This window comes from Nicotiana tabacum, chromosome 22 (assembly GCF_000715075.1).
Source record: "Nicotiana tabacum cultivar K326 chromosome 22, ASM71507v2, whole genome shotgun sequence".
Classification (NCBI taxonomy): Eukaryota; Viridiplantae; Streptophyta; class Magnoliopsida; order Solanales; family Solanaceae; genus Nicotiana; species Nicotiana tabacum.
In genome coordinates this window covers 227754216-227780984 of record NC_134101.1, presented here as the reverse complement: position 1 = coordinate 227780984, position 26769 = coordinate 227754216, and the positions used below count along the sequence as shown (strand labels likewise).

The window sequence follows — 26769 nt, the reverse complement described above, 5'->3', positions numbered from 1 at the left end:
CAAACTTCAACTCCTAGAATGCTGAAGTTCAGCCAACAAACTTCAGCCATTAGAATGCTTCGGCAATTACAAAACAAACTTCAGCTTTAGAAATTACAAAACAAAAACTTCAGCCAAAACATACTGTAAGTTTATTGAACTGAAGTTTGTCGTTGCACTATGAACTGAAGTTTGCATGATTGTCTTTGCTATTTCAGGCCCGTATGTTTGAAGTTACGCGAAAAGTGAGTACGCGTGAATTTTTTTTTGTAAAGCGGGTATAAGTTAAAAGGTGGCCCAAAAACTGGGTATAGATGCAAATGCCCCATGACCTAAACCGCCTCGGCCCCTGCCATCTCTAGACCTGTTTTCTTGCTCTTTTAGGCTCTAGCCATTTGAAATTTAGGTAGTTCTTTAAAAAAAACTACTATGCATAATTTGGTAAATATCGAACTACCATATCGAAACCGAAATTTTAGTTTTTGGTATCTGGTTTAAGTATAAAAAAAAATTAGTATTAGGTATGGTATTTGATATTTTAAAATAAAATATTAAAATAAAAATACCGTACCAAAATAAATATTATATTACACAATACACATATTATTAATTATACATAAATATAAAAATCTAAAATTTTACTTTCCTTTATTCTCTAAGTTCATCAATTAACTCTAAGCAAGTATCAAGACATTTTTAATGATCAAATTTTTTCCTTTATATAAAGTTTTCTCTCTATTGGTTGATATTTGCTGGTTTTGAACAAAACTTTTGTCGACAAACGTTTCTAGTTTTGTACATTGAGTACTTTAATTAAGAATATTATAATATATGGCTTTATGCGGTAGTTTGTATTCAAATCGAATAAATCAAAGTTACCGAACGAATAAACCGAAATCGAAAGGAGAAAAACCGAACCATACCGAATTTCCTCGTTACGAACAAAAAAGTGGGGTTGCTTGATAACAACTAGGTCGGGAATCCAAATTAGAGTAAGAATTTGAGAAGTAAATGCGGAAGCAATAATAACAAGGAATTGAACAACTAGAATTAAAGAGATGAAAATAAAGGATATGGGACGAATTCAAGGAAAGAATTCCAAGAACTTCCAAGAACGTAAGTTCTATAGCCTTGACAAGATCAAAGTAACAACGTCTTGATTTATGGAAGAAATCAAACGCCTTTACTTAAAAAGCAAATCAAAACAATAGATTCGGATCTTGACCACTTTACGAGTAACTTGAGACAACAATTAATAACTAGTATTAATCGCCTTCTAAGAATACCACAAAGGAATCAAAGATATTATAAAAGAGAAGTAATCTTACTACCTTGAACTAAGAACTAGTAAAGGTTGAAAGATAAATTTCAAAGCACAAGTAACAAAGGTTCAAAGAACTCTCAAAGAATGATATACTTAATCAATAAATGTTGTGTCTTATGAATGAGAAGAACTCCTTATTTATAGGAGTTAAAAGCACTTAAAATAATGTAGGGGTTGCTAAAAAAGTCATCTAAATTAGGTAGGGGGCTGCTAGGGGTCACAATAGCCATCAAACTTAGGTAGGTGGCTCCTAAGGGGTAACAAAAGCCATCAAAATTAAGTGGGGGCGGCCAAATCCTTTTGGGGCAGATTTGGGCCTTAAAACTATTAGTTTGGGCCATTGGTTTGGACTCCAATTGGGCTCCTTTTGAAACACCCCCTTTTGGACCTCTTTTAAGGTCATTTTGAGCCCTATTAGTGGACTTCAAGGGCTGATTTGGTAACCCAATCTCCCTCCTCTTGGACTTCAATTTGGACTACCAAATAATTGTAAAACTTGGACAATTCATCTCCTTTGGGCTTGAGCTCTTCCTCTACAATTAAAAGCTTCTTTATTTGCCATTGAAGTCTCGCAATCTTAGTTTGCAACTCTTTAGCTTGAGATCTTGTATATGGCCTTGGAGCTTCCAAAACTCTATCCTTGTCCTTGATGTTATCACCTAGCCAATTCACATCCTTTATCCTTGAGCTCTTCCTCCCAATTAATAACTTCTTCATTTGCACTTGAAGTCTAATGATCTTGTTTTGTAATTCTTTAGCTTGAACTCTTATTAAAGGCCATCTTTGAGATTCAAAAGCTTCATCCATGTCCTTGAATAGAGTTGAGCTTCCTAGGATGCTATAATTGCGGTCCCCAGGCTTATCCTTTCTTTTTTATCAAAAAAACCTGTGGTTCGATCAGACAGAAGCTGAGAGTGGTGCTCTAGCTCCCACTGAGCTCTCCTCATTGGCTAAAACTTCTGTTAAGACCATATGAATCGATTAAAACCTCAAATTCATACTAGGATCACGATGATTCAGTAAATAAAGCTAATCTAAATCAAATCAAGGATTCCTTAAGTACGGCATTGGTATAGCATTTGAAGAAACCGGATACTGAAAATACCGAAATATCTAAATATCATACCGTACCGACCGAAGAACACCCGAGTCATGACTTGTCAATATAAGTACTGTCACACCTCCTTTTTCCGACCCCGCGAAGGGCGTAGGAGTTTTTTCCAATTAAAGGACAATCAAAACGGGATTTATTTATTTATTTATTTCAGAGTCGCCACTTGGGAGATTTAGGGTGTCCCAAGTCACCAATTTTAATCCCGAATCGAGGAAAAGAATGACTCCATATTACAGTCTGCGTACCAGAAATCCGGATAAGGAATTCTGTTAACCCGGGAGAAGGTGTTAGGCATTCCCGAGTTCCGTGGTTCTAGCACGGTCGCTCAATTGTCATATTTAGCTTATTTATCTGATTTTAATACAATTATGAACCGATGTGCCAATCTTAACTTTTTACCACTTTATTATTATTAATATTTTTTTTAAAAATAAAAAAAATAAAATTGTGAACATCGTTTAAAACATGTCTTTGGATTACGTCACATGAAATGCACCCGCAATCCGGAACACATTTTTATTCAATGTTTTAGGATTTAGATTTGGGTCGCATGAAATGCGCATCCGAGTTTAAGAAGGTAAAATTAATTAAATCGCGCCTAAAGAGTCTAGCGCGTCATTATCTTTGGGGAAGGAAGTGAAATTCACTAAACAGTCCATCCCGAATTCTAAATACTCAATTAAATATTTATTGAGGGCCCCGCAATTAGTGCATTTTATTGGGCGAGGCTCATCTCATTTTATTTTTAAAAGGACAGTCCTAAAATGCCTACATTTTTATTGAAATTTGTATCTACAAAATAAAGGAGAAATATCTTAATTTATTTACATGCTATTACCTAGTTACATTATACTAGGCATGTTCTCAGTTTGTCAAATTAAAAAAAACATAGCAATTCTAATTTTAATCCTAGACCATTTATATGCTGAAATTAACCAATATTATTTAACTAAATAAATTTCTACTAACTTCCTACTAGATGGCCTATTCGTTTGATTTTTTATTCAACGGAATTACTACACCATTTATTTATTTTTAGGCAATAGATGTAGATAGTTCATTTGTTAAGCTATCGTCGAATGTTCCACTATATGTATTAAATATCTACATGATTCTGATTTTTTGCAAACTACATAATTTATACATTCAAATAAAATTCAGAATATAATTAAATATAATTCAAAATTTCAACTCTTCATTTTTTCGTATTCATGCTTCATATTTCGGATTACAATAACCAGCGTGTCAGTTGTGTACCTGATATTGGAAGCAAAAGAAAATGAAGATGAGAATCAGCAGCAGCAGTAAAATCAGTACAACACAGCAACAATAGCCCAACAACAGTAACAACCCAGTAACAGACCGGTGGAGTAGTAATCCAAAAAAAACAAAAGCTTCAGCTTTTATGAAACAACAATCAATTCTGATTTCAAACAACAAAAGAAAGCAGAATATTTTTTTTAGTTTTTTTATTTGAAAGCTTAAATATTTTTCGGAATTTTCTATCTCTTAAATGTTCAGCCCTTTTCTCTCATATTTTCAGATTTGTTTCTCTCCCCCGTTTTTTTTTCTGTCTGTGTCTTGTCCTGTCTGTGTTTTTTCTATCTGATTTCAAGACTTCTCTTTTATAACCCATCCCATAAACCTTTCAATTAATTAAAATCCATACTTTTTCTCTACCCAACCCATTATCTTTCCACTCATCCCCATTACATTAAATAAACATATCACACCACCCCATTTCATTTTGTCCCCCATGCTTCATTTAAAATAATGCAAGATTCCCCTTTAAATTAAATCTTGTCCCCCCTTTATATTAAATAATCATATCACAACCCACTCCATTTTATTTTGTCCCCCATGCTTCAAATAAATAATTACAAAATGTACAATTCCTAAACTACCCCTCACGACCTTACTGAAATTACCAAACTACCCCTGAACGTACTACAAATTACCAAACTACCCATCAGCTATAACACATCAATTAATCAAACTTAACCAAAATATAGACAATATGATCAATTTCTAACAATGTTCAAACAACAATATGAACACGGATGAACATCATAACAACAATATCACATGAACATGATTTTAACAACATTTCAACAACAAATCACATGAACACAAATTGAACAACAAAAAACAACTAAAATTTGATTGAACAATATTTTAGCAACAAACAATCCTATTTTCGGATTCAACACCAACAACAAACAAAGTATGAAGATTTCTAAATTCAATCATATTGAACTTAAAATCAACTCTAACAACATTACAACAAACAATTCTTATATTAAACTTTAAACAAGATTATGAAACAAATTCAAGAAATAATCATAAATGATAAACAAGAAATCAAACTATACAAATTTCGGATTCAAGAACAATCAAACAAAATATGAACATGAATGAGTCTATTTTAACATAACAAACATGACGGATTAAATGATTAAACCAACATTAATAATTTCTGGAAAATATATAACAACATGAAACAAATTGAAGAAATAATCAATTAAATTTCAATTTGAATCTAACAAACATCAAACTAACAAATATTTATTCTAACAACAATACAAACATGAAATAAACATGAAAAACAACTAATTAACTTCCATTTGAAATCTAAAAATTAATTTAACAAAACATATGAACATGACTAAAAAAAAAATATCTAACCATAGACATGAACAAAACAAACATTTGCCGATTTTAGATTCGAAAATATCAAAACAAAAATACGGACAAAATAAAACTCAAAATCTACCAACCGGATTGAAACGACGAACAAACGACCAACCAACAACGAACTCGAACAGTGATCGACGACATCGACCAAAACTCATCCATGTACGCGAACTCGACTGGAGTTGACGCCGAAGTGAAGTAATAGTCGATGCAGTAGCGTGGTTTGTTTTCAACTGCACGACGTGCACATAGGGTCGTGTGGGCTGGGAGCAGCTGCTTAGTAGAAGGAGGAGAAACAGCATTAACGAGCCTTGATGAAGGCAGAAACAACAGCAGCTCGACGGAGGAAGTAGCGGCGATAGCCACGGCGACGAAGAGAAGACGCAGTCGCGACAGCAGCCATGAAACGCGAGCAGCAGTAGAAGAAAGTTGAAGCAATAGCAGCGACAACCATGGCAGCAGCACGAAGAAAATGAAGCTCGCAGAACAGGAGCAGCTGGCCGCGACGGGGTTGTTTGGACGTGACTGAGTTTATGAAGCAGCTATGGTCATCGACATGCTGCTGCGTTCAATGACTAAGGTCGTCGATGAGGAACAGCAACAGTCGACGCAGCAAAAACTGTGTTTGAGCAGCAACAATATCCATGGCCGACGATGAGGAAGGTGAAGCAGAAGCAGCAGTGCTTGGTTCGTTTTTTGTCCGAGTTTCCGGACTATTTGATGCTGATTTTCAGCTGAGTCTTCGAGTCTTCGAGTTTTGGGTTCATTTTAGTGATGCTTTGGAGTAGAGGAAAGAAGAAGAAACGAGGTGGAGGAGGGCAGTCACGGACGTCGAGCTCAAACTCGAGCTTGGCGTCGAACGATGAAGATGAAGTTGCGATGATGGTCGCTTGGTCGGAGACGGAGGCAGAAGCAACTGGTTGAGGGCAGCCATGGATGGGGTGTGAAGAAGCTTGGAGAAGAAGAAGCAAAGGGAAGGGGGGGGCGGACCATTTTTTGGTTTTTTTAGTCTTTAGGGTTTTCTTCATTTTTCTTTTTTTTGTTTTGTGTTGTTTGTAAGATAATAGGGGTGTTGGGTTATGGACTGGGTCGACCCAGTTCGAAATGGACTGGGTCGTTTGGGAAGATTGGGCCATTTTTTGGGCCTATGGCTTGAAATCGAAGAAGAGGCCCAATTCCGACTTTCTTTATATTTTCGCTCTTTTTTCTTCTTTTATTTCTCTAAAACTAAATTATAAAAATACTTAAACTATTATTAAGAATTAAATTAAGTTATAAAAGCGCAAATTAACTCCCAATAACAATTAACGCACAATTAAGTAATAATTAAGCATAAAATTGTATATTTGGACATTAAATGCTAAAAATGAAAACGATGCCTATTTTTGTAATTTTTAATTTTTTGTAAACAAATTTAATTAGTAACAATTATAGAATTAAATCCTACATGCAAATGTGACATATTTTTGTATTTTTTTTATTAATTTAACAAATAAACAAACACAGACAAATACAAATAATTATCCAAAATATCACAAAATCTCACAAAATTTCACACCAAGGAAAATCATTTTATTTTGAATTTTTTGGGAGTAATTCTCATATAGGGCAAAAATCACGTGCTTACAGCTGCCCCTCTTTGCCCGAAGACACGAAGGGTTTTCGTGCAAAGATAAAGCGAGCGATTTTTGCCCATCCGAGTACTCCGTGTGATGCATTTTTTTGAAAAAGATTTTACCGAACCTTTGCTTCAAAGGTTTCCTACATATCCTGGGCTAAACAGGAATCAGGTCAATGTAGTTCGGGAGATTTTGGTAGCTGGGACTACCGTTGGACTGCAATGTTACTGTTGTTGCATGCATTACTACTGCTTACCGATCTCCTTGTTGCACCGTGCTTAAAAGAAAACAAGAAGCTAAGCTATACTACAATTTGTTTTTGTTGCCTTGCTTCCTTGTCTGCTTGCATTTCTTTCGGTGCTTTACTTCTTTTGACACATGTACTTGAGTTTGTACTGTGACCTCTTGTTGCAACCTTCTGTTTCCCGGTGCCGGGAAATTTTATTGTTTCCTGCTGGGGATTCCTATTGTAACCCTCTGTTTTATTGTCCTCTGACTTGATCTTGAAATGTATGCCTCTTGTTCTATGGGCGGGCTCCCAACTTCAACACTTGAAATTAAAGACTGAATGTATGCCTCTGTTATCTGGGCGGGCTTCCAACTTCAACTCTTGAAATGTAAAGACTGAAATGTATGCCTCTGTTATCTGGGCGGGCTCCCAACTTCAATGCTTGAAATGTAAAGACTGAAATGTATGCCTCTGTTATCTGGGCGGGCTCCCAACTTCAATGCTTGAAATGAAAAGACTGAAATGTATTCCTCTGTTATCTGGGCGGGCTCCCAACTTCAATGCTTGAAATGAAAAGACTGAAATGTATTCCTCTGTTATCTGGGCGGGCTCCCCACATCAACAACAACATTTAAAAATAAGCGCCATTCCTCTCTTCAGGCGGGCTGCTGACTTCAAATACACAACTTTTAAAATAAACGCCTTTCCTCTCTTCAGGCGGGCTCCTGACTTCAACAACAACTTTGAAAATAAATCGCCATTCCTCTCTTCAGGCGGGCTCCTGACTTCAAACAATACATCGCCATTCCTTTCTTTAGGTTGGCAAGATTTCAACAACTTTTAAAAACGCCTTTCCTCTCTTCAGGCGGGCTCCTGACAACAACTTTGAAATTAATCGCCATTCCTCTCTTCAGGCGGGCTCCTGACTTCAAACAATACATCGCCATTCCTTTCTTTAGGTTGGCAAGATTTCAACAACTTTTAAAAACGCCTTTCCTCTCTTCAGGCGGGCTCCTGACGTCATACTTGAAAAGTATGTCTCTGTTCTCCAGGCGGACTCCTGATTTCAACAACAACTTAGGAGGAAATGCCTCTCCTATGGGTAAAATAAACTTAGGAGGAAATGCCTCTCCTATGGGTAAGACTAAACTTAGGAGGAAATGCATCTCCTATGGGGTGAAACTAAAAAAAACTTAGGAGAAAATGCATCTCCTATGGGTAAAATAAACTTAGGAGTAAATGCCTCTCCTATGGGTAAAACAAACTTAGGAGGAAATGCCTCTCCTATGGGTGAAACTAAACTTAGGAGGAAATGCCTCTCCTATGGGTGAAAACAAACTTAGGAGGAAATGCCTCTCCTATGGGTGAAACTAAACTTAGGAGGAAATGCCTCTCCTATTGGTTCAACAACAACTTAGGAGGAAATGTCTCTCCTATGGGTGAAACTAAACTTAGGAGAAAATGCCTCTCCTATGGGTAAAAATTAAACTTAGGAGGAAATGTCTCTCCTATGGGTGAAACTAAACTTAGGAGGAAATGCGTCTCCTATTGGTTCAACAACAACTTAGGAGGAAATGTCTCTCCTATGGGTAAAAACAAACTTAGGAGGAAATGCATCTCCTATGGGTGAAACTAAAACAAACTTAGGAGGAAATGCATCTCCTATGGGTAAAAACAAACTTAGGAGGAAATGCATCTCCTATGGGTGAAACTAAAACAAACTTAGGAGGAAATGCATCTCCTATGGGTAAAAACAAACTTAGGAGGAAATGCATCTCCTATGGGTAAAAACTAAACTTAGGAGGAAATGCATCTCCTATGGGGTAAAAGTAAACTTAGGAGGAAATGCATCTCCTATGGGTGAAACTAGACTTAGGAGGAAATGCCTCTCCTATGCGTGAACCATTTCCTTCTTCCTGAATTATTTACTTACCTGTGTTGTCTTCCCTCGAAACTGCTGGGGATTATTTTGCTGGGGATGACTTTTCCTTTTCTTCCTTACCCACTCTGGGTTGCCCGAAACTCTGTCGAGGATGCTTCTACATCTCGATGATCCACTGGGGATAACACTGCTGTGGATAACTCTGCTGAGTAAATATGTTATCTTACTCCTTCCAAAATTACTTCCTTTTGAATAGGATGTTTCATTCCTCTGCAAACTACTTCCCCCTTTTTCTTTCTTTTTTCGTTTTTTTTTAAATGAAAAGACTGAATGTATTTCTCTGTTATATGGGCAAGCTCCCAACTTCAACCAACAAATCACCATTCTATTTTTCAGGGGGGGGCTCCTAATTACTTAAAATTTGAATTGTATTCCCTTATTCTCCAGGTGGGCTCCTGATTGCTGATACTTCCATTGTATTCCCTTATTCTCCAAGTGGGCTCCTGATTGCTGATACTTCAACTGCTCTTCCTTGTTCTCCAGGTGGACGCTTGATTGCTAATACTCCAACTGCTCTTCCTTGTTCTCCAGGTGGACGCCTGATTGCTAGGGATAATACTACTAGGGAAGTCTCCCTTCTTCCCCTCCTTCAAATTCAATTTTTTTCTTTTTTTTTCCTTTTTTTTTCAACACTGCTGGGGATAAAAGTGTTATCTTCTCGGGATAACGTTGTTGAGGATAACGCTACTGGGGAATTTTATCCCTTCAAGTCGATGCTTCATTCTTCTGGAAGCTGCTGGGGATGATAATGGCTTTTTGCTTTTCTGAGCACAAGTGTCATCCCTTTATTCTGTTTGCTGGGGAATACTTCCTCCATTTAAACTTATTATGTTGGGGCAACACTGGTTCAAATACCACTTCCCTTGAGACTGGTGCTATCTTTATTCTTCCTCGAATGGGTACTTGACTTCCAGAAAATTTTCCAAATGAAAGGAAAATTTTCTGCCCCAGTTTGACAGTCTCCCTTATGGCATGCATTTCTGTCATCAATGCCATTTCCTTTACCTGTTTCAAATCAAACAAAATTTGTTAGTTTAAAACGTGGTGGTTGGTTGTGATATTCCTACTGGGATGGCTTTTCCTTTTCTCCTTCCTTGCTCTGCGCTCCACAACTTGTTGGGGATGATATTATTTGCTGGGGATAATCCTTTTCTGCTGGGGATATCCCTCTTCTTTTGTGGCATAGCTCGGAAACTGGCATTTCCTCGACCTTTTAGTCTAGTATGAATTTCCCCAAATCATGCTCACTGCTCTCCTTGCTTTGTTCAACGGGCCTTGGCCTTGAGGTTTATAACCTTTGATTTCGGCAAGGGTATCCCTCTTGACACTTGTCAATCCTTTTGTCAATTCCCTTTTGCTGGGGATATCTTTTTTTGACACTGGCCTCGCGTTTGTTCCTCGTTGACTATACCACTTGGATGTACTAGTCAGATCTTATCTTGCATAATTGGAAAGCTGATGGCATATTTTGAAGTCAAGTCACACTTGTTTTGAACAGACAGACTCTATTGGGGAGTTTTTCTATGAAAGGAAAAAGATAAAAAAAAAAAGGAACAGAATAAAAGACAAATGAAAAAGATGACTCTGTAACAAAAGAAACTATAGATAAAAACCTATCAAACGCATACACCAACTCTAATGGTCATGGCATGCATTTGTGGCCTATCTTTCGTCGTCAATCGTCTTTCAAGACCTTCAATTGGCAATTCCCCATCTGATTCTCAATCTTATTCGACTTGTAGTGCCCGAAGGGTTTTCACTATCAAGTCTCTCTCATTTTGTTTTTTTTTTCTCTCAGCTTGCATCGCCTTATGGTGCCTGTGAAGGTTTTCACCGATAAGACGCTCTCATTTGTATCACTTTCCAGTTGGGGATTTGGAGTGTTGCCAGTATGACTCTCTCTGTTGGAGATTAGAGTCCTTTCTGCTGTGGAACAGAATGTTATGTTCGCCGGTAAGACTCTTCATTTGTCTGACTTGGCATCTTTTAAAGACTGATCAGAAGGTCTTTCTTTGGACCGTAATGTGGGTTTTTGGATAGGGCTAAAAAAAGGGTATTAAAGGCTCAAAAATGCATTAATTTTGGGTTATTAGTTACAACCTTCAGAATTAAATTTATTTACAACAAACGCAACCTTTGCCCCAGTTTCTTGCTTTGGGACATTTTAATTTATGATTTTTTTCATTTTTCAAAACTATGATCGAGTCGTGAAGCGCCTACGTATCCTCTTTGAGGAATCAGGTCAAACGTAGTTCCCAATTCCTCTTTTTTCATTTGACTTTTTTTTTGTTATCATTTTTCTTTTCTTTTCTTTTTCGTTTTGTTGTTTTCTTTTTTTTTTTTCATGTTTTCATGCCATGCTCGCGTTTTCTAGTCGTTTTTACTGATTCCGAACGAGGGGTATGAAAGAAAAATAAGTAAGGCTCAAAAGGGATAACGAAGGATAAAGTGTTTAGGTAGCAGAACAAAATGCCTTCGTCATTCCAGTCTTCAAAACATGCCAAATGCAAACAACACAACAAACAATAGATTTATAGTCTCTTCCGACGGTGCTGGGCTTGACAATTATGTTAAACATTTGATTTTCCCTTTGTTATTTCTAAAACATCGTTGGGCGACACTCTCATTATCATGAATGACCCTCACGCCAATTTGGCGAATCTTGATTTTAACGCTTTTCTTTGTGTTTAACTAGCCCCAGTTCCACATGACTCGGGCTTCAAATAATCCCAAACCGTTCTTATTTCCTTTAAATGGTCTGATCGCCTTTCTAGGGTTTTACGATTAACTTTTAAGGTTTGGCCCAAACTGTGTGCGCATGTCATGTCACTAGAATCGGCACTGAACAAAAATGATAAAAGGCCTAAATAAAGAGATGACTGGAAATAAAGAAAGACCGGATTTTGTATTAGACTACTGGTGAAATGGTTTAAATAACAAAACAATCCAGAACAAAATCCTAAAACAAACTGGACAAGACAATATCCGACTTATAACCCTAATAATCCGAACAATATAAATGTCAACAAAATAAGCCACCACAAGCTTCTCTCTTGTTAACCAAGGAACAGAGCGTCCTTCCACTTTATCAAGACTGGCATCTTAGCCACTGAGCTTTACATACTGCCAAGACCATTACCAGCTTCAATATCATCAACATTCGTCGGCAAGTTCTCGAGGGGGCTCGAGTGCACCATGTCACTGTTATTAATCACAACCCGCCCTTCTTGGATCATTTTCTCTACTTCCCTTCTCCAACTATGACAGCTCTCAATGTTGTGCCCTATGACATTGGAGTGGTAGGCGCATCGCGCTGCCGGATCAAAGCTCCTTGCAAGTGGATTTGGAGTACATGCGGGGAGTGGCTCAATCGAGCCAGCATGCTTTAGCCTTTCAAACAGACTTGCATAAGATACTCCGATAGGGGTGAGAGCCTTTCCTCGTTTCAGCAACCTTTCGTTCCTAAATGCTTGATTGGGCCGGAAACCTGATCCAGGGGGCTTCCGGTAGGCTTGTGAGGGTGGATAGGCCTTCTGTGGAGCTGGGTATTTGGAAAGTGAAGCCCGTCTTTGGGAATCTCGTGGAGAGAAGTAGCATTGGGGAGGGGAGTAGCGTGGACGAGTGATGGAGCTACTCGGGTAGCTAGGAAAGCTGTCATAAGTGGGCTGGGATGGAGAGTATGGGGGATGGGTAATGCCAGAGTTTGAAAAGCTTGGCGGTGGTGGGGGTGGTGCTTTCCCAGTTATCCATGCCTGATACATGTCTGCCACATGTTGTCTCAGCATTTTCACTTCTTCTACCAACCCGTTGTTCTGTTCGACCAATTGTTGTCGGTCATCAGTACCGACCCACCCTGTTCTGAGGTTCTGTGTCATTTGCTTTGCAGGGAGGAGTTACCACAACTAACCACTTTTCTATATATGAACACAACAAAGGGAAGCCATCACGTTAGTGTCAGGGCATTTGACAGATAATCATATATTAGAGATGCAATGCACCTAAGCAGTTAAACCGTTCTATCAGAGATGCGATGCACTTGCGCTTTCCTTTATTTTTCTTTCTTCCCTTTTTTTCTTTTTCAGTGGTGGTCGAATCTTATGGAGATTGCCTACGTATCATGACCCCGCATGAATCAGACCTTGTGTAGTTCGGACCAAATGAAAGGTAACAACAATAAGACACATTTTTTTATCAATTTTCATAATAAAATAAACTGGGTTTCAAAGGTTGAAAGATGACCAACAAACTCAAAAATCAAACAACCCATATATTCTAGCCAAAAGATTTATAACCTCAAAACAAAAAGGCCAGCTTCCTTTCCCTGTTTGACAAATGCAACCAAACGGCTATTTTTGCAAATGTGCCCCCTTCCAAATCTCACATGAATTTTGAGGCCGGGGAGGATTATTTTGACACTTTACAAACTTGTCTGTTCTTTTACGAAAATAACCTTTTGACGATTGAAAGATACTCTAAGGCTATTTCGGCAAGAACGGTTTTAAGACGCGGCCGAAGCTGGCTCGGCTTTATTTTGACCAAAAATTCAAATGGTATTCACCTAACCGCTGACTCTTTGTTTTTTTTTTCAAATTACAATAAAAACCGGGTGTTGTAAACACGGCCCTTCAGCACCTCGGGGACGAAGATTTTTAAGGCTGTGTGGGTCAACTAGACCAAAAATCCTAAACATGACCCAAAAGGTGGTTGTTTATGCAAAGTCAGCCTTCCGGCGTCCCTTTCGGGAACATTCGGCTATGTCTTGATAAAACAGCGTCACCCGACTTCTTTATGACAAAATTAAAATTTGACATGTTTTTTTATTGGCTATTTTTAGCAAAAGGGGAGGTTGGACACCACTAGACTTATTTATGACAAAATAAAAAATTTTGACACGTTTTTTATTTATTTTTTTGGTTTTTGACTATTTTAGCAAAAAAGGGGGTTGGACCCGATGAGGGTTGCCTACGTATCTCACATCCGGTGAGAATCAAACCCGCGTAGTTCGGGCCTCGCGAATAAGTAAATGAACTAATATTTTTTTTTTAATTGGAACTGTGAAAGAACTGCTTCAAAAGAAGAAAGGAAGTATATATATATATATTTTTTTTTGATTGATTTCTTTTTGAAAGAAAGCTTTTTGAAAGAAAGACTTGTAAAAATTCCTTTTCTTTTGATTTGAACTTTGAGAATTTCAAAAGTAAAAGGAAGTTTTTTTTTTGAATTTCCATTTGTTTTTTTTTCTTATTCTAAAAAATTATATTTTTTGGGATTTTACTTTTGATAAAAGAAATGCTTCTAAAAATATTTTTTGAATTTTGAATTTTCTTTTCAATTTTGAAAGAAGTATCAAAATATTTTCGGATTTTTTTTTTTTAAAAGAAAACATTTTTATTATTTTTGTTTTATCAACAGTGGAAAATAAAGATATTTATATTATTTTTTACAAGACATATCTTTTTTGGAATTTTACTTTGAATTTTCTTGGCAAAACAAATACTCTTTGCAACCAATGAAGATATATATTTTTTTTTGGAAATAAAAAAAAACTTTTCGGATTTATATATATATATATTTGCGACAAATAATGAAAGACTCTTTTTTTTTTTGCATTTTTATAAGCAAATAAATAATAAAAAAACCATTTTAAAAATAAGACTCTTTTCATTTTCATTTTCATGGCAAGACAAACTATATATTTTTCTATTTTTATTTTTAAAAAACAAAACAGAACAACGCCTCTTTTTTTTTCTTTTCTTAGCTTTTAATAAAACAAACTAATAAGACATTTGTTTTTCATTTTCTCAAAATTTCGGCAGAGTTTTGACAGTATTTGGGCATTTGTTTTCTTTTCAAAAATAAACAATCAATTCCCTAACCGTTATTTCTTTTTTTTTTTCAATTTCAAAATATTATTCCTGATATTCACAAGTCAGTCAACACACAAGTCCGAATCAAATTAATGCACAAGTAGTAACAAGTAAGGTGCATCAGGATGGTCATTTTCATTTTTGGTGCACCTGTCCTAGACAGACTCAACCCCTGTGTTGAGCCTCCAAAGTCAGATGCACGTGATGCAAACAAACGTTCCTACTAGGGATCCGGCATGTACCTTTGTTATACTAGGTTCAGAACCTGGGTGTTTGTTCTAGACCTGGCTTACCCGAGCGGACAGCTCGAGCCGAGGGAGGGGGGGTAGCGTACCGGGAATACAGAAGCTTCACCGGCTTAGCAACTTGTCCGAACCTCGTTCTAAATTGGGATTTGACACTATACAGAAAAGAAGTCGTACGAAGTACACCCTTCTTCATGATTTAGAAGACTTAGAGAAGAGATGGGTTTCGACACAGTTTATACACAGTTCACGTAATATTAAAGCGGTAAAAGCAGCATTTAGCACATTAGGCTCAAACATGTAAAAATCAGATAAAACCAAATATAACAATTATATGAGCTTGGATTTCTAACCCTGAACCAGTGGTTCTGGGTAAATGTCCCCAGCAGAGTCGCCAGAGCTGTCACACCTCCTTTTTCCGACCCCGCGAAGGGCGTAGGAGTTTTTTCCAATTAAAGGACAATCAAAACGGGATTTATTTATTTATTTATTTCAGAGTCGCCACTTGGGAGATTTAGGGTGTCCCAAGTCACCAATTTTAATCCCGAATCGAGGAAAAGAATGACTCCATATTACAGTCTGCGTACCAGAAATCCGGATAAGGAATTCTGTTAACCCGGGAGAAGGTGTTAGGCATTCCCGAGTTTCGTGGTTCTAGCACGGTCGCTCAACTGTTATATTCGGCTTATTTATCTGATTTTAAATACAATTATGAGCCGATGTGCCAATCTTAACTTTTTACCACTTTATTATTATTAATATTTTTTAAAAATAAAAAAAATAAAATTGTGAACATCGTTTAAAACATGTCTTTGGATTACGTCACATGAAATGCACCCGCAATCCGGAACACATTTTTATTCAATGTTTTAGGATTTAGATTTGGGTCGCATGAAATGCGCATCCGAGTTTAAGAAGGTAAAATTAATTAAATCGCGCCTAAAGAGTCTAGCGCGTCATTATCTTTGGGGAAGGAAGTGAAATTCACTAAACAGTCCATCCCGAATTCTAAATACTCAATTAAATATTTATTGAGGGCCCCGCAATTAGTGCATTTTATTGGGCGAGGCTCATCTCATTTTATTTTTAAAAGGACAGTCCTAAAATGCCTACATTTTTATTGAAATTTGTATCTACAAAATAAAGGAGAAATATCTTAATTTATTTACATGCTATTACCTAGTTACATTATACTAGGCATGTTCTCAGTTTGTCAAATTAAAAAAAACATAGCAATTCTAATTTTAATCCTAGACCATTTATATGCTGAAATTAACCAATATTATTTAACTAAATAAATTTCTACTAACTTCCTACTAGATGGCCTATTCGTTTGATTTTTTATTCAACGGAATTACTACACCATTTATTTATTTTTAGGCAATAGATGTAGATAGTTCATTTGTTAAGCTATCGTCGAATGTTCCACTATATGTATTAAATATCTACATGATTCTGATTTTTTTGCAAACTACATAATTTATACATTCAAATAAAATTCAGAATATAATTAAATATAATTCAAAATTTCAACTCTTCATTTTTTCGTATTCATGCTTCATATTTCGGATTACAATAACCAGCGTGTCAGTTGTGTACCTGATATTGGAAGCAAAAGAAAATGAAGATGAGAATCAGCAGCAGCAGTAAAATCAGTACAACACAGCAACAATAGCCCAACAACAGTAACAACCCAGTAACAGACCGGTGGAGTAGTAATCCAAAAAAACAAAAGCTTCAGCTTTTATGAAACAACAATCAATTCTGATTTCAAACAACAAAAGAAAGCAGAATATTTTTTTAGTTTTTTTTATTTGAAAGCTTAAATATTTTTCGGAATTTTCTATCTCTTAAATGTTCAGCCCTTTTCTCTCTTATTTTCAGATTTGTTTCTCTCCCCCGTTTTTTTTCTGTCTGTGTCTTGTCCTGTCTGTGTTTTTTCTATCTGATTTCAAGACTTCTCTTTTATAACCCATCCCATAAACCTTTCAATTAATTAAAATCCATACTTTTTCTCTACCCAACCCATTATCTTTCCACTCATCCCCATTACATTAAATAAACATATCACACCACCCCATTTCATTTTGTCCCCCATGCTTCATTTAAAATAATGCAAGATTCCCCTTTAAATTAAATCTTGTCCCCCCTTTATATTAAATAATCATATCACAACCCATCCCATTTCATTTTGTCCCCCATGCTTCAAATAAATAATTACAAAATGTACAATTCCTAAACTACCCCTTCACGACCTTACTGAAATTACCAAACTACCCCTGAACGTACTACAAATTACCAAACTACCCATCAGCTATAACACATCAATTAATCAAACTTAACCAAAATATAGACAATATGATCAATTTCTAACAATGTTCAAACAACAATATGAACACAGATGAACATCATAACAACAATATCACATGAACATGATTTTAACAACATTTCAACAACAAATCACATGAACACAAATTGAACAACAAAGAACAACTAAAATTTGATTGAACAATATTTTAGCAACAAACAATCCTATTTTCGGATTCAACACCAACAACAAACAAAGTATGAAGATTTCTAAATTCAATCATATTGAACTTAAAATCAACTCTAACAACATTACAACAAACAATTCTTATATTAAACTTTAAACAAGATTATGAGACAAATTCAAGAAATAATCATAAATGATAAACAAGAAATCAAACTATACAAATTTCGGATTCAAGAACAATCAAACAAAATATGAACATGAATGAGTCTATTTTAACATAACAAACATGACGGATTAAATGATTAAACCAACATTAATAATTTCTGGAAAATATATAACAACATGAAACAAATTGAAGAAATAATCAATTAAATTTCAATTTGAATCTAACAAACATCAAACTAACAAATATTTATTCTAACAACAATACAAACATGAAATAAACATGAAAAACAACTAATTAACTTCCATTTGAAATCTAAAAATTAATTTAACAAAACATATGAACATGACTAAAAAAAAATATCTAACCATAGACATGAACAAAACAAACATTTGCCGATTTTAGATTCGAAAATATCAAAACAAAAATACGGACAAAATAAAACTCAAAATCTACCAACCGGATTGAAACGACGAACAAACGACCAACCAACAACGAACTCGAACAGTGATCGACGACATCGACCAAAACTCATCCATGTACGCGAACTCGACTGGAGTTGACGCCGAAGTGAAGCAATAGTCGATGCAGCAGCGTGGTTTGTTTTCAACTGCACGACGTGCACATAGGGTCGTGTGGGCTGGGAGCAGCTGCTTAGTAGAAGGAGGAGAAACAGCATTAACGAGCCTTGATGAAGGCAGAAACAACAGCAGCTCGACGGAGGAAGTAGCGGCGATAGCCACGGCGACGAAGAGAAGACGCAGTCGCGACAGCAGCCATGAAACGCGAGCAGCAGTAGAAGAAAGTTGAAGCAATAGCAGCGACAACCATGGCAGCAGCACGACGGAGACAATCCGAAGCAAACGAAGAAGATGAAGAAAGCGTTGGACGTAGCAAGGTCGACGGACTGTGGCGGACGCAGCTGAAGCAGCTATGGTCGTCGACATGCTGCTGCGTTCAACGACTAAGGTCGTCGATGAGAACAGCAACAGTCGACGCAGCAGAAACTGTGTTTGAGCAGGAACAATATCCATGGCCGACGATGAGGAAGGTGAAGCAGAAGCAGCAGTGCTTGGTTCGTTTTTTGTCCGAGTTTCCGGACTATTTGATGCTGATTTTCAGCTGAGTCTTCGAGTCTTCAAGTTTTGGGTTCATTTTAGTGATGCTTTGGAGTAGAGGAAAGAAGAAGAAACGAGGTGGAGGAGGGCAGTCACGGACGTCGAGCTCAAACTCGAGCTTGGCGTCGAACGATGAAGATGAAGTCGCGATGATGGTCGCTTGGTCGGAGACGGAGGCAGAAGCAACTGGTTGAGGGCAGCCATGGATGGGGTGTGAAGAAGCTTGGAGAAGAAGAAGCAAAGGGAAGGGGGGGCGGACCATTTTTTGGTTTTTTTTTTAGTCTTTAGGGTTTTCTTCATTTTTCTTTTTTTTTGTTTTGTGTTGTTTGTAAGATAATAGGGGTGTTGGGTTATGGACTGGGTCGACCCAGTTCGAAATGGACTGGGTCGACCCAGTTCGAAATGGACTGGGTCGTTTGGGAAGATTGGGCCATTTTTTGGGCCTATGGCTTGAAATCGAAGAAGAGGCCCAATTCCGACTTTCTTTATATTTTCGCTCTTTTTTCTTCTTTTATTTCTCTAAAACTAAATTATAAAAATACTTAAACTATTATTAAGACTTAAATTAAGTTATAAAAGCGCAAATTAACTCCCAATAACAATTAACGCACAATTAAGTAATAATTAAGCATAAAATTGTATATTTGGACATTAAATGCTAAAAATGCAAACGATGCCTATTTTTGTAATTTTGAATTTTTTGTAAACAAATTTAATTAGTAACAATTATAGAATTAAATCCTACATGCAAATGCGACATATTTTTGTATTTTTTTATTAATTTAACAAATAAACAAACACAGACAAATACAAATAATTATCCAAAATATCACAAAATCTCACAAAATTTCACACCAAGGAAAATCATTTTATTTTGAATTTTTTGGGAGTAATTCTCATATATGGCAAAAATCACGTGCTTACAAGTACCTTCTTATTTTTTGGGTTGCACAGTGATTTCGCAGTAGCAAGGTACATTTCACAGGACAGAAGAGGTCATGGATCTACATATCTTGATTTAATCCCTAGGCCTATGGACAGGCACGTAACATCTTTTTGGACTATAGACAGATTGTAAATTCGCTATAAAGATAATTTCTTAATAATCAAGAAATTTTTAGTTGTTTCCAGCTTTAAAACTCAATAGATAATGAACTCCCGATTCTTTATTCAAGTAAATGAATTATCATTTTTTTGTTGATAGAAATGTATTGCTTTAAACTGCAAAACTTGGTGGATAATCGATTTTCCTATACTTTTCTCTACTTAAATAGTATACTTAATTCATAACAAGATTCGATCTCGTGACTCATGGGGCTCTAGGAATTACCAGTGGCGAAATCAGTAATTTCCTGAAGGGTGTTCAAACTTAAAGAGATGAAAAAAATTCTCCGATAAAGAATATTCAATATATGTTATATACCTCTAAAACCTAATATTTTACCTATATACGTAGTGTACATTTTCCAAGGAATATGTAGCTACGCTCCTGGGAATCACCCTTTCATGAAACATGCAAACACAGAAAAGATTGATACTAATCAAGCAGAAAATCCAGTAATACACATAATTGGAACATGAAATGTTGACCTGGAGTTGGTATAGCTGTGATTTTGTAATTCATTACTTGGTGATTAATAAGGAAATTTAGTTAAAAAAGAAGTTGCTGCAAAAAAGGCATGCCAGGAGATCGAGATCGAGAGAGAGTCCAATTTAAGAAATGTCTAAGACTTGGTAGGCAGAGTTACTCGTTACCTATGCTGGGCGGAAATAACAGAAACCCCCGACTAGTCAAAGTGTATGCATACTAGCCCTGACACCACCGTCATAGAAAAAGAAATTCAAGATCCAGTACACTAGTTATCAGTTGAAGTAACTAACATTAACTGCAATTTTAACCTTTCATCATTGAAAGTAAGATTTGTAATGCTGAGCTAGCCAAACATACCCATCTCAGACTTAAGAGTTGGTATCTCTTCTTGAGTCGGAGGCGAATGGAATATGCAGTAATGCACATATTGGACTATGAAATTCGCCACAAAGAGGCGGGTCAAGACAGAGGGCGTCCAATTTAAGTATCAGTAATGGTTACTGATCAGTTAAAAGTCACTAGCATTAGCTACAAGATTCATCTGTCAACATTTCGAAATAAGATTTGTAGCGCTGAGCCAAACCAAACATACCAAGTGTACCTCCTGTGTGAAGCATCACCACTTTCGCATTTTCCTCCTGACCAAGTTGAGTTGCCAATTCCCAAGCAGCCAAAGTGTAAACCGGATCGACAAGAATACCTGTCTCTTGTGCAATCTTTTGACATATTTCAACTTCCCCCTTGAGTATATTGCCAAATCTGTAGGACAAGAAGGAGAAGAAGAAATTACATTAGAGAGTCAGTTCCACTTTGTGCAATTCTAGAATGATGAATAGTAGTTATGAACTCAGAGACGGAGCCAACATTTCAACTTTATGAATTCTGGATTTTAGAACGATGACTTCAAGTGCTAATAACTGAATTCTAAATTTGATGGATTCAGTTATGAATTTCTTAACACAAATACACTATTTGAACAAAAGCTATTAGGTTCGACCAAACAAGTATTCAGGCTTCTAGCTTTGCCCTTGGTCATGATTTGATGTAAACAAGGATATATAGTTATTTGTCAACATGGAGAGGGTAGTATGGAAGAAAAAAATCTAGTCGCGTGATGAATGTTTTCCTAAACAGGCGGATCTAGAATGGATTTAATGTATTCAGCTGAACCCTTTGCTTCACTCGGACTACATATACAAATGCAAGGAAATTAAAATCTCATCATATAAGATCACGCTCATTCTAGACCCACTGACTTTAAAATCTTGGATTCGACTATGGTCCTAGACACCAAATACCTGGGAATTTCTTAGAGTGAGGAACATCAACTATTACTGCCTCAAAGACAAGATGACAAGGAACAACAAAAAGCAAGAGCTATTCTTATATCAAAGAAGAAGACTATAGAAGTATTGATTACTTTCTTGGAAAGCTGCGTTCGACCCACTGCACAAGTCCAGGTTCCCATCCACTCAGCGCTTGCTCACCATGATGAAGAGTAAAGCATCTACGGAATTCAGAAATTAAACTTTCCTCCTTTTTCTGGTACCCATCAATCGTGTCAGCCAGCATAACTGCAGTGACCTCCCATGGGAGACTAATAATAAGTGTGTTAGTTTGACAGACATTGGCCATTATAAAGATGGAGATAACACAATGCGTCGAGGATAAATAGAAAAACCTCACCCTAAGCACACTGCTCCAATCCCTAAACCAACAGCAGTTGTCCCTGTTCCCGCATCTATAATGATTTTTAATGGTTGATCTTTCCCAAATAAATGGTCCTGAGACAAGTACTCAACAAGGCGCACAACACCTGCAGGAAGTTTAGACATATATAACTGTATAAAGGAAACGCACTAGTAGCTGAATCTTCAAATGTAATCAGATGCAAAGTACTAAGGAAATAAAAGGTTAGATAATTAGGTAATGGATAAGGTACTTCTTGTTCTTTGGGAACAAACTTGTGAAAAATAACACCCAGGTGTGGCCTAGGGATCAATAAAGTGAATTGAGAATATGAGGTTTCAGGTTCAAAACCTAGCGGAGACAAAAAACTTTAGGTGATTTCTTCCCATCTGTTCAAGCCTTAATGGACAGAGTTACCTGGTACTTGTTGTTAGTAGGAGGTAGCAAGTATCCCCTGGAATTAGTCGAGGTGTGCACAAGCTGGCTCGGACACCATGATTATGCAAAGAAAAGGAAAAAATTCGACATATAACAATATTTTGACGCTCATCATTAAGAGAGTGACCCTTCAACGACATGAATAGAGACAGACTATTGAAATATTCTTTTTAAGATTTCATCAGCGATTACTTCTTTTTCCACAAGCCACATGTATAGCACGTTTTTTAACGTGTTTGTTGTCAAACTGCATTAATGGCCAACATGTAACAAGGTCTCTTATTAACTCTCACCACAACAAACAAAGAAATTACCTAGCAATGCGGCAGCATCTCCAGCGCCTTCATTAACAACAACTACCTTCTTACTCCTTTTCGTAAGAGCATCCACGTGTGAAGAGTGTTCACTGAATCCATTAGAGGATAACGAAGCCTCTAAATCAACAAGCGAGAAAACTAAGCCGTCATTTCCTGCAACAAGATGTGCATGCTTTAAGAGCATCTCCTCCCTCTTAGCATATAGAGATCTTGGAACATATCTAACGTTTCCATATAATGTTGAAATTAGATTGTAACCCGTCAGAGTTGCTGGCTGTTCTCCTCGGAGAAGTAAATGTGACTTTAATCCCCTTTCAGCACATGACACAGCTGCATTACAAGTAAACAAAATGCTTAAAATACAGTATTATCTCTATCCAGGGACGACACAAGTAAAATTTGAAAAAAAGAAGGAATGAAATTAATAAATGTGGCAGTTAACCTGTTTCATGACGTACCAACAGCTGCAGCATGCGCACTTTGGCAACCTCCGCATGTGACCTAGAATTTCAAAAATGTCACAATGAGATGCAAATTTCTTTTCCACGTTCCTTAAGCTCGAAGACACTACTTATTGGGGTGCTTCTAGATCACGGAGAAAGCAAAGACAAAGCTTTCTGACCTTCCACATTCATGTTTGTCTGCTCGAGTGGGCGAAGAACTAAAAGAACATACAACATAAACTAGAGCTAACATAAGCAGTCGACGGGGAAAGATATTACGAGACTTCGCTAGCTTTAGTTACCTTTTGGACATAATATTGGCCCTCTAAAAAATATCACAAACTTAAATGGAGAATAAAATCTCCACTGTGAATAACATTTCTAGTTAATCTAGAGCAACTATTAACAGCTATAGAGTTAATGTGGGTAAATGTAATATGGCCATCTATGTAATCTTTAGAATCCATGTTGACACGCATTACAAGAATCTATAAAATGCTAAATTAAAAACTTGAGTGGATTGAGTTAGGTATAGCTCTAAAATGTAGCCTTGCCAATTTTTTGGCTCCCCTTATATTAACATGATGAACAGGCAACTCTTGTTTTCTTTTTGTTTTTCCTTTTCGATATCCCTTTTCAAATTTAATGAACTGCCTTTACTTTTCGTACGCCCTTTAACTTAGACTACTCAAACCTTTGAAATCAATATGCTTTTAACACACAGGGGGAAATACAAAATACAAGAACCACCAAGCTTTTTAATGAACTTCAATTCCATGTTTATGACTTGCCAAATATTAACACTAAGCAATGTACACAATAAGAAGATATAGCAATTTAGAAAAGCTAGAGGCATCAAGTCTTACAACATCTGTCGCGGAACTGTCTTCCAAGAGAGGGAGTAGTGCGTCCAGTTTCCTCGCCTTATTACCATTCACCAAAGGATGCAACAAATCATCTCTTACAACATAAAATGAAGGTTCTTGTCGGTTTTTTCCCGTCATGTGATCACCCAAAGATGGTTGTGGATTATTCAGAAAGGAAAGATTCCAAAGATTTTCACCTCCCTGCTGAAGACCATCTTTTGATATCGTTATTTGGTTAATTTTTGTATCTGGGATTCTCAATGCCCATTTCCTCTTAAGTATATTCGACACAAACTCCTCCTTAGGAAAATTGGATTTCAAAGCTTCCTGAAAAACAAATCCAGGCATTATTCGAGATTCTTCAACCCTGAAGTTTCATGCCTAATTGGAATACATCAATTATCTGTATTTTAAAGCAAAATGCAAACCAATTTCACCAAAATAATCAGAGATTTAACGGAATATCATGAAGTTATTTGGTCAAGACGTCCACTGAAGCTACAGTTCTATGAGATAGACAGTTTTACTCTATTTCTACATAAATCAATCAACCATGCTTCAATCTCAAATCAGCTCGGGTAGCTATATGAATCATCAGTATTCATGCCGCTCTATTTGGGTTCATTTATTCGAAAGATTCCTCTCAAAAATTAGACTACTTTTATGCTGACCATTAACTCGCCAATCTTCCTCCTTTATCCGGAGTTTGGAACTGGCAATACTCTGCGAAACTCATATGGATGATTTATTCAAGATTCCTCAACCCTGAATTCCCATGACTCAGAGAAATACATCAATTATCTGGATGTTAAAGCAAAATGTAAACTGAACGTTTCGATTTTCGGTGAATTATTAGAACATTGTCACTCAAATCAGTTAGTGTTTGACAAAGAACTTGGCAATTTAACAAACAATAACACGAATCAAAGTTCTCAAAATAGTTACAACTAGTAATAGAATGTAGATAAATAACTTATGCTACATCATATAAAATTCCAAGACTTTATAGTGTTAAAGTGAACATCAATCCAATATCTAGCTCAAATTAGCCTCAAGTACTATCAACACTATTGGAATATGTTTCTTAGTTAAATTTCTTAGTTGTACTCTAATTACTACATAACCAAGAAAAAGTTTGAATCTTTACATCAAGAATGGGGTAAAGAGGACAAAATAGCAAAGCTTTAGATCATTTGGAGATTACCCACAATGAAATCTAAATGTAAATGATGAAACTATGGGCTGCTGCAATCAGAGGCAGATTCAGGATTTAAACTCTATGAGTTTAACTTTTAAGGTTTTTAGTATTAAACCTATTATATTTTTAAAGTTGTGGATTCAGACCCACTATGTATTGCAATTTAGTGAATTTTCACAGGAAATATATACTCCGCGTAGAAAGTACTGGGTTCAGATGAACCTGGTACAATAACACTACATATGCCTCACGCTGCAATTGAAACTTTGTGCTTTTCAACTGAAATATGTAAGACTGAATCATGGTGCAGTAAGTTAATATTCAAGATCAAAACTTATTAAGGTGAACATCAATCCTTAAGAACTATCAACACTATTGGAACATATTTGTTAATTAAAGCTTTACAGTTTTTAACAAAGTTGTCTTAAGGTGGTGTTATTGCTGGCACTGTCTTCGTGACGTATGTTGTTGTTACTGTTCCATTGCCTCTTTTTCATCTCCTTGTGCCGAGGGTCTTTCGGAAAACCTCTCTACCCCGGGTAGGGGTGAGGTCTACGTACACACTACCCTCCCCAGACCCCACACGTGAGATTATACTAGATTGTTATTGTTGTTGTTGTTTCTTAAGGTGGTGTTCGGGCAAGCTTGACTATTCCACCGGATACCGGATACCTCACACCAGCATAGATAGCAAGTAACTCTATCTAGCAAAGTTTAGGCAAATGGAGTAGTGGGTAAACTTGACACAGTTGTACTTTAATTTCTACATAACCAAGAAAAAGTTCGAACCTTTACATCAATAATGGGGTAAAGAGGAAAAAAAAGGCAAACCTTGAGACCATTTGGAGATGACCCATAATGAAGTCTGAATGTAAAAGATGAAACCATGGCATTTCTTGGCTGCTGCAACTGAAACTTTGAGGTTTTCAGCATCTTTTTTGGGATTGCTGTTCAATTTTCAAGAATCATCTGTTTCCACTAGCAAATTTCAATGGAAGTAATATTGCCAGAGAAATATTTTCTCCCGAGAACTTATTTGGGTTGTTTTACCATATAGTTTACCGTTTGCACATCTTATCTGGCAGGGCATATTTTTTTAAAGAAAAATTATCAAAGTGGTCCTTAATGCAATGGGGTTGCTTATTTTGGTCCTTAATATTCCCGCTTTCATAAATGTAGTCCTTCACATATGTAAATAAATCAACATTTAGTCCAAAATAACAAATTTTAAGTTGGAAACATAGCATTTAAGAAAATTCGCGTAATTTCAATAGTGACTTGTAATTCGATTCCGTCAAATCTTTGTTCATTCTATTGAACAAATTTAGCATTTTAAAGAAAAAAGGCAAAAGAAGAAAATTAAATATTTTCAAATGTAATAAGCGAGATATCCACAGTTGTCATGTGACGAAAATAATGATTATCATATGGCAACAATA

At 36.5% G+C, this 26769-nt stretch overlaps 1 protein-coding gene across 2 annotated transcripts; it reads right to left on the bottom strand.

The window, feature by feature from the left end:
- Positions 1–16477: 16477 nt before the first annotated feature.
- LOC107823661 (D-cysteine desulfhydrase 2, mitochondrial) lies at positions 16478–26382 on the bottom strand. 2 transcript variants are annotated; one of them, XM_075245018.1, is made up of 8 exons: positions 26162–26382; positions 24133–24459; positions 23282–23324; positions 22821–23153; positions 22066–22195; positions 21800–21976; positions 20972–21138; positions 16478–16612 (listed from the first exon to the last, which is right to left on the bottom strand). In XM_075245018.1, exons 1-8 carry the CDS (start codon positions 26261–26263, stop codon positions 16584–16586), a joined length of 1308 nt encoding a protein of 435 aa, XP_075101119.1. In that variant the 5' UTR covers positions 26264–26382; the 3' UTR covers positions 16478–16583. The 2 variants fall into 2 exon arrangements, with proteins under 2 accessions (XP_075101119.1, XP_016505833.1); XM_016650347.2 differs by lacking the exon at positions 16478–16612 and having other exon boundaries at positions 20520–21138.
- Positions 26383–26769: the final 387 nt, after the last annotated feature.

Excerpts from the sequence above, each read along its gene's own strand:
- LOC107823661 (XM_016650347.2), bottom strand. The coding sequence starts at position 26,263 with ATGCTGAAAACCTCAAAGTTTCAGTTGCAGCAGCCAAGAAATGCCATG. Across the intron at positions 23,325-24,132 it reads ACAGTTCCGCGACAGATGTT|GTCACATGCGGAGGTTGCCA; the intron begins GTAAGACTTGAT and ends TTGAAATTCTAG. Across the intron at positions 21,139-21,799 it reads GAACGCAGCTTTCCAAGAAA|ATTTGGCAATATACTCAAGG; the intron begins GTAATCAATACT and ends CTTGTCCTACAG.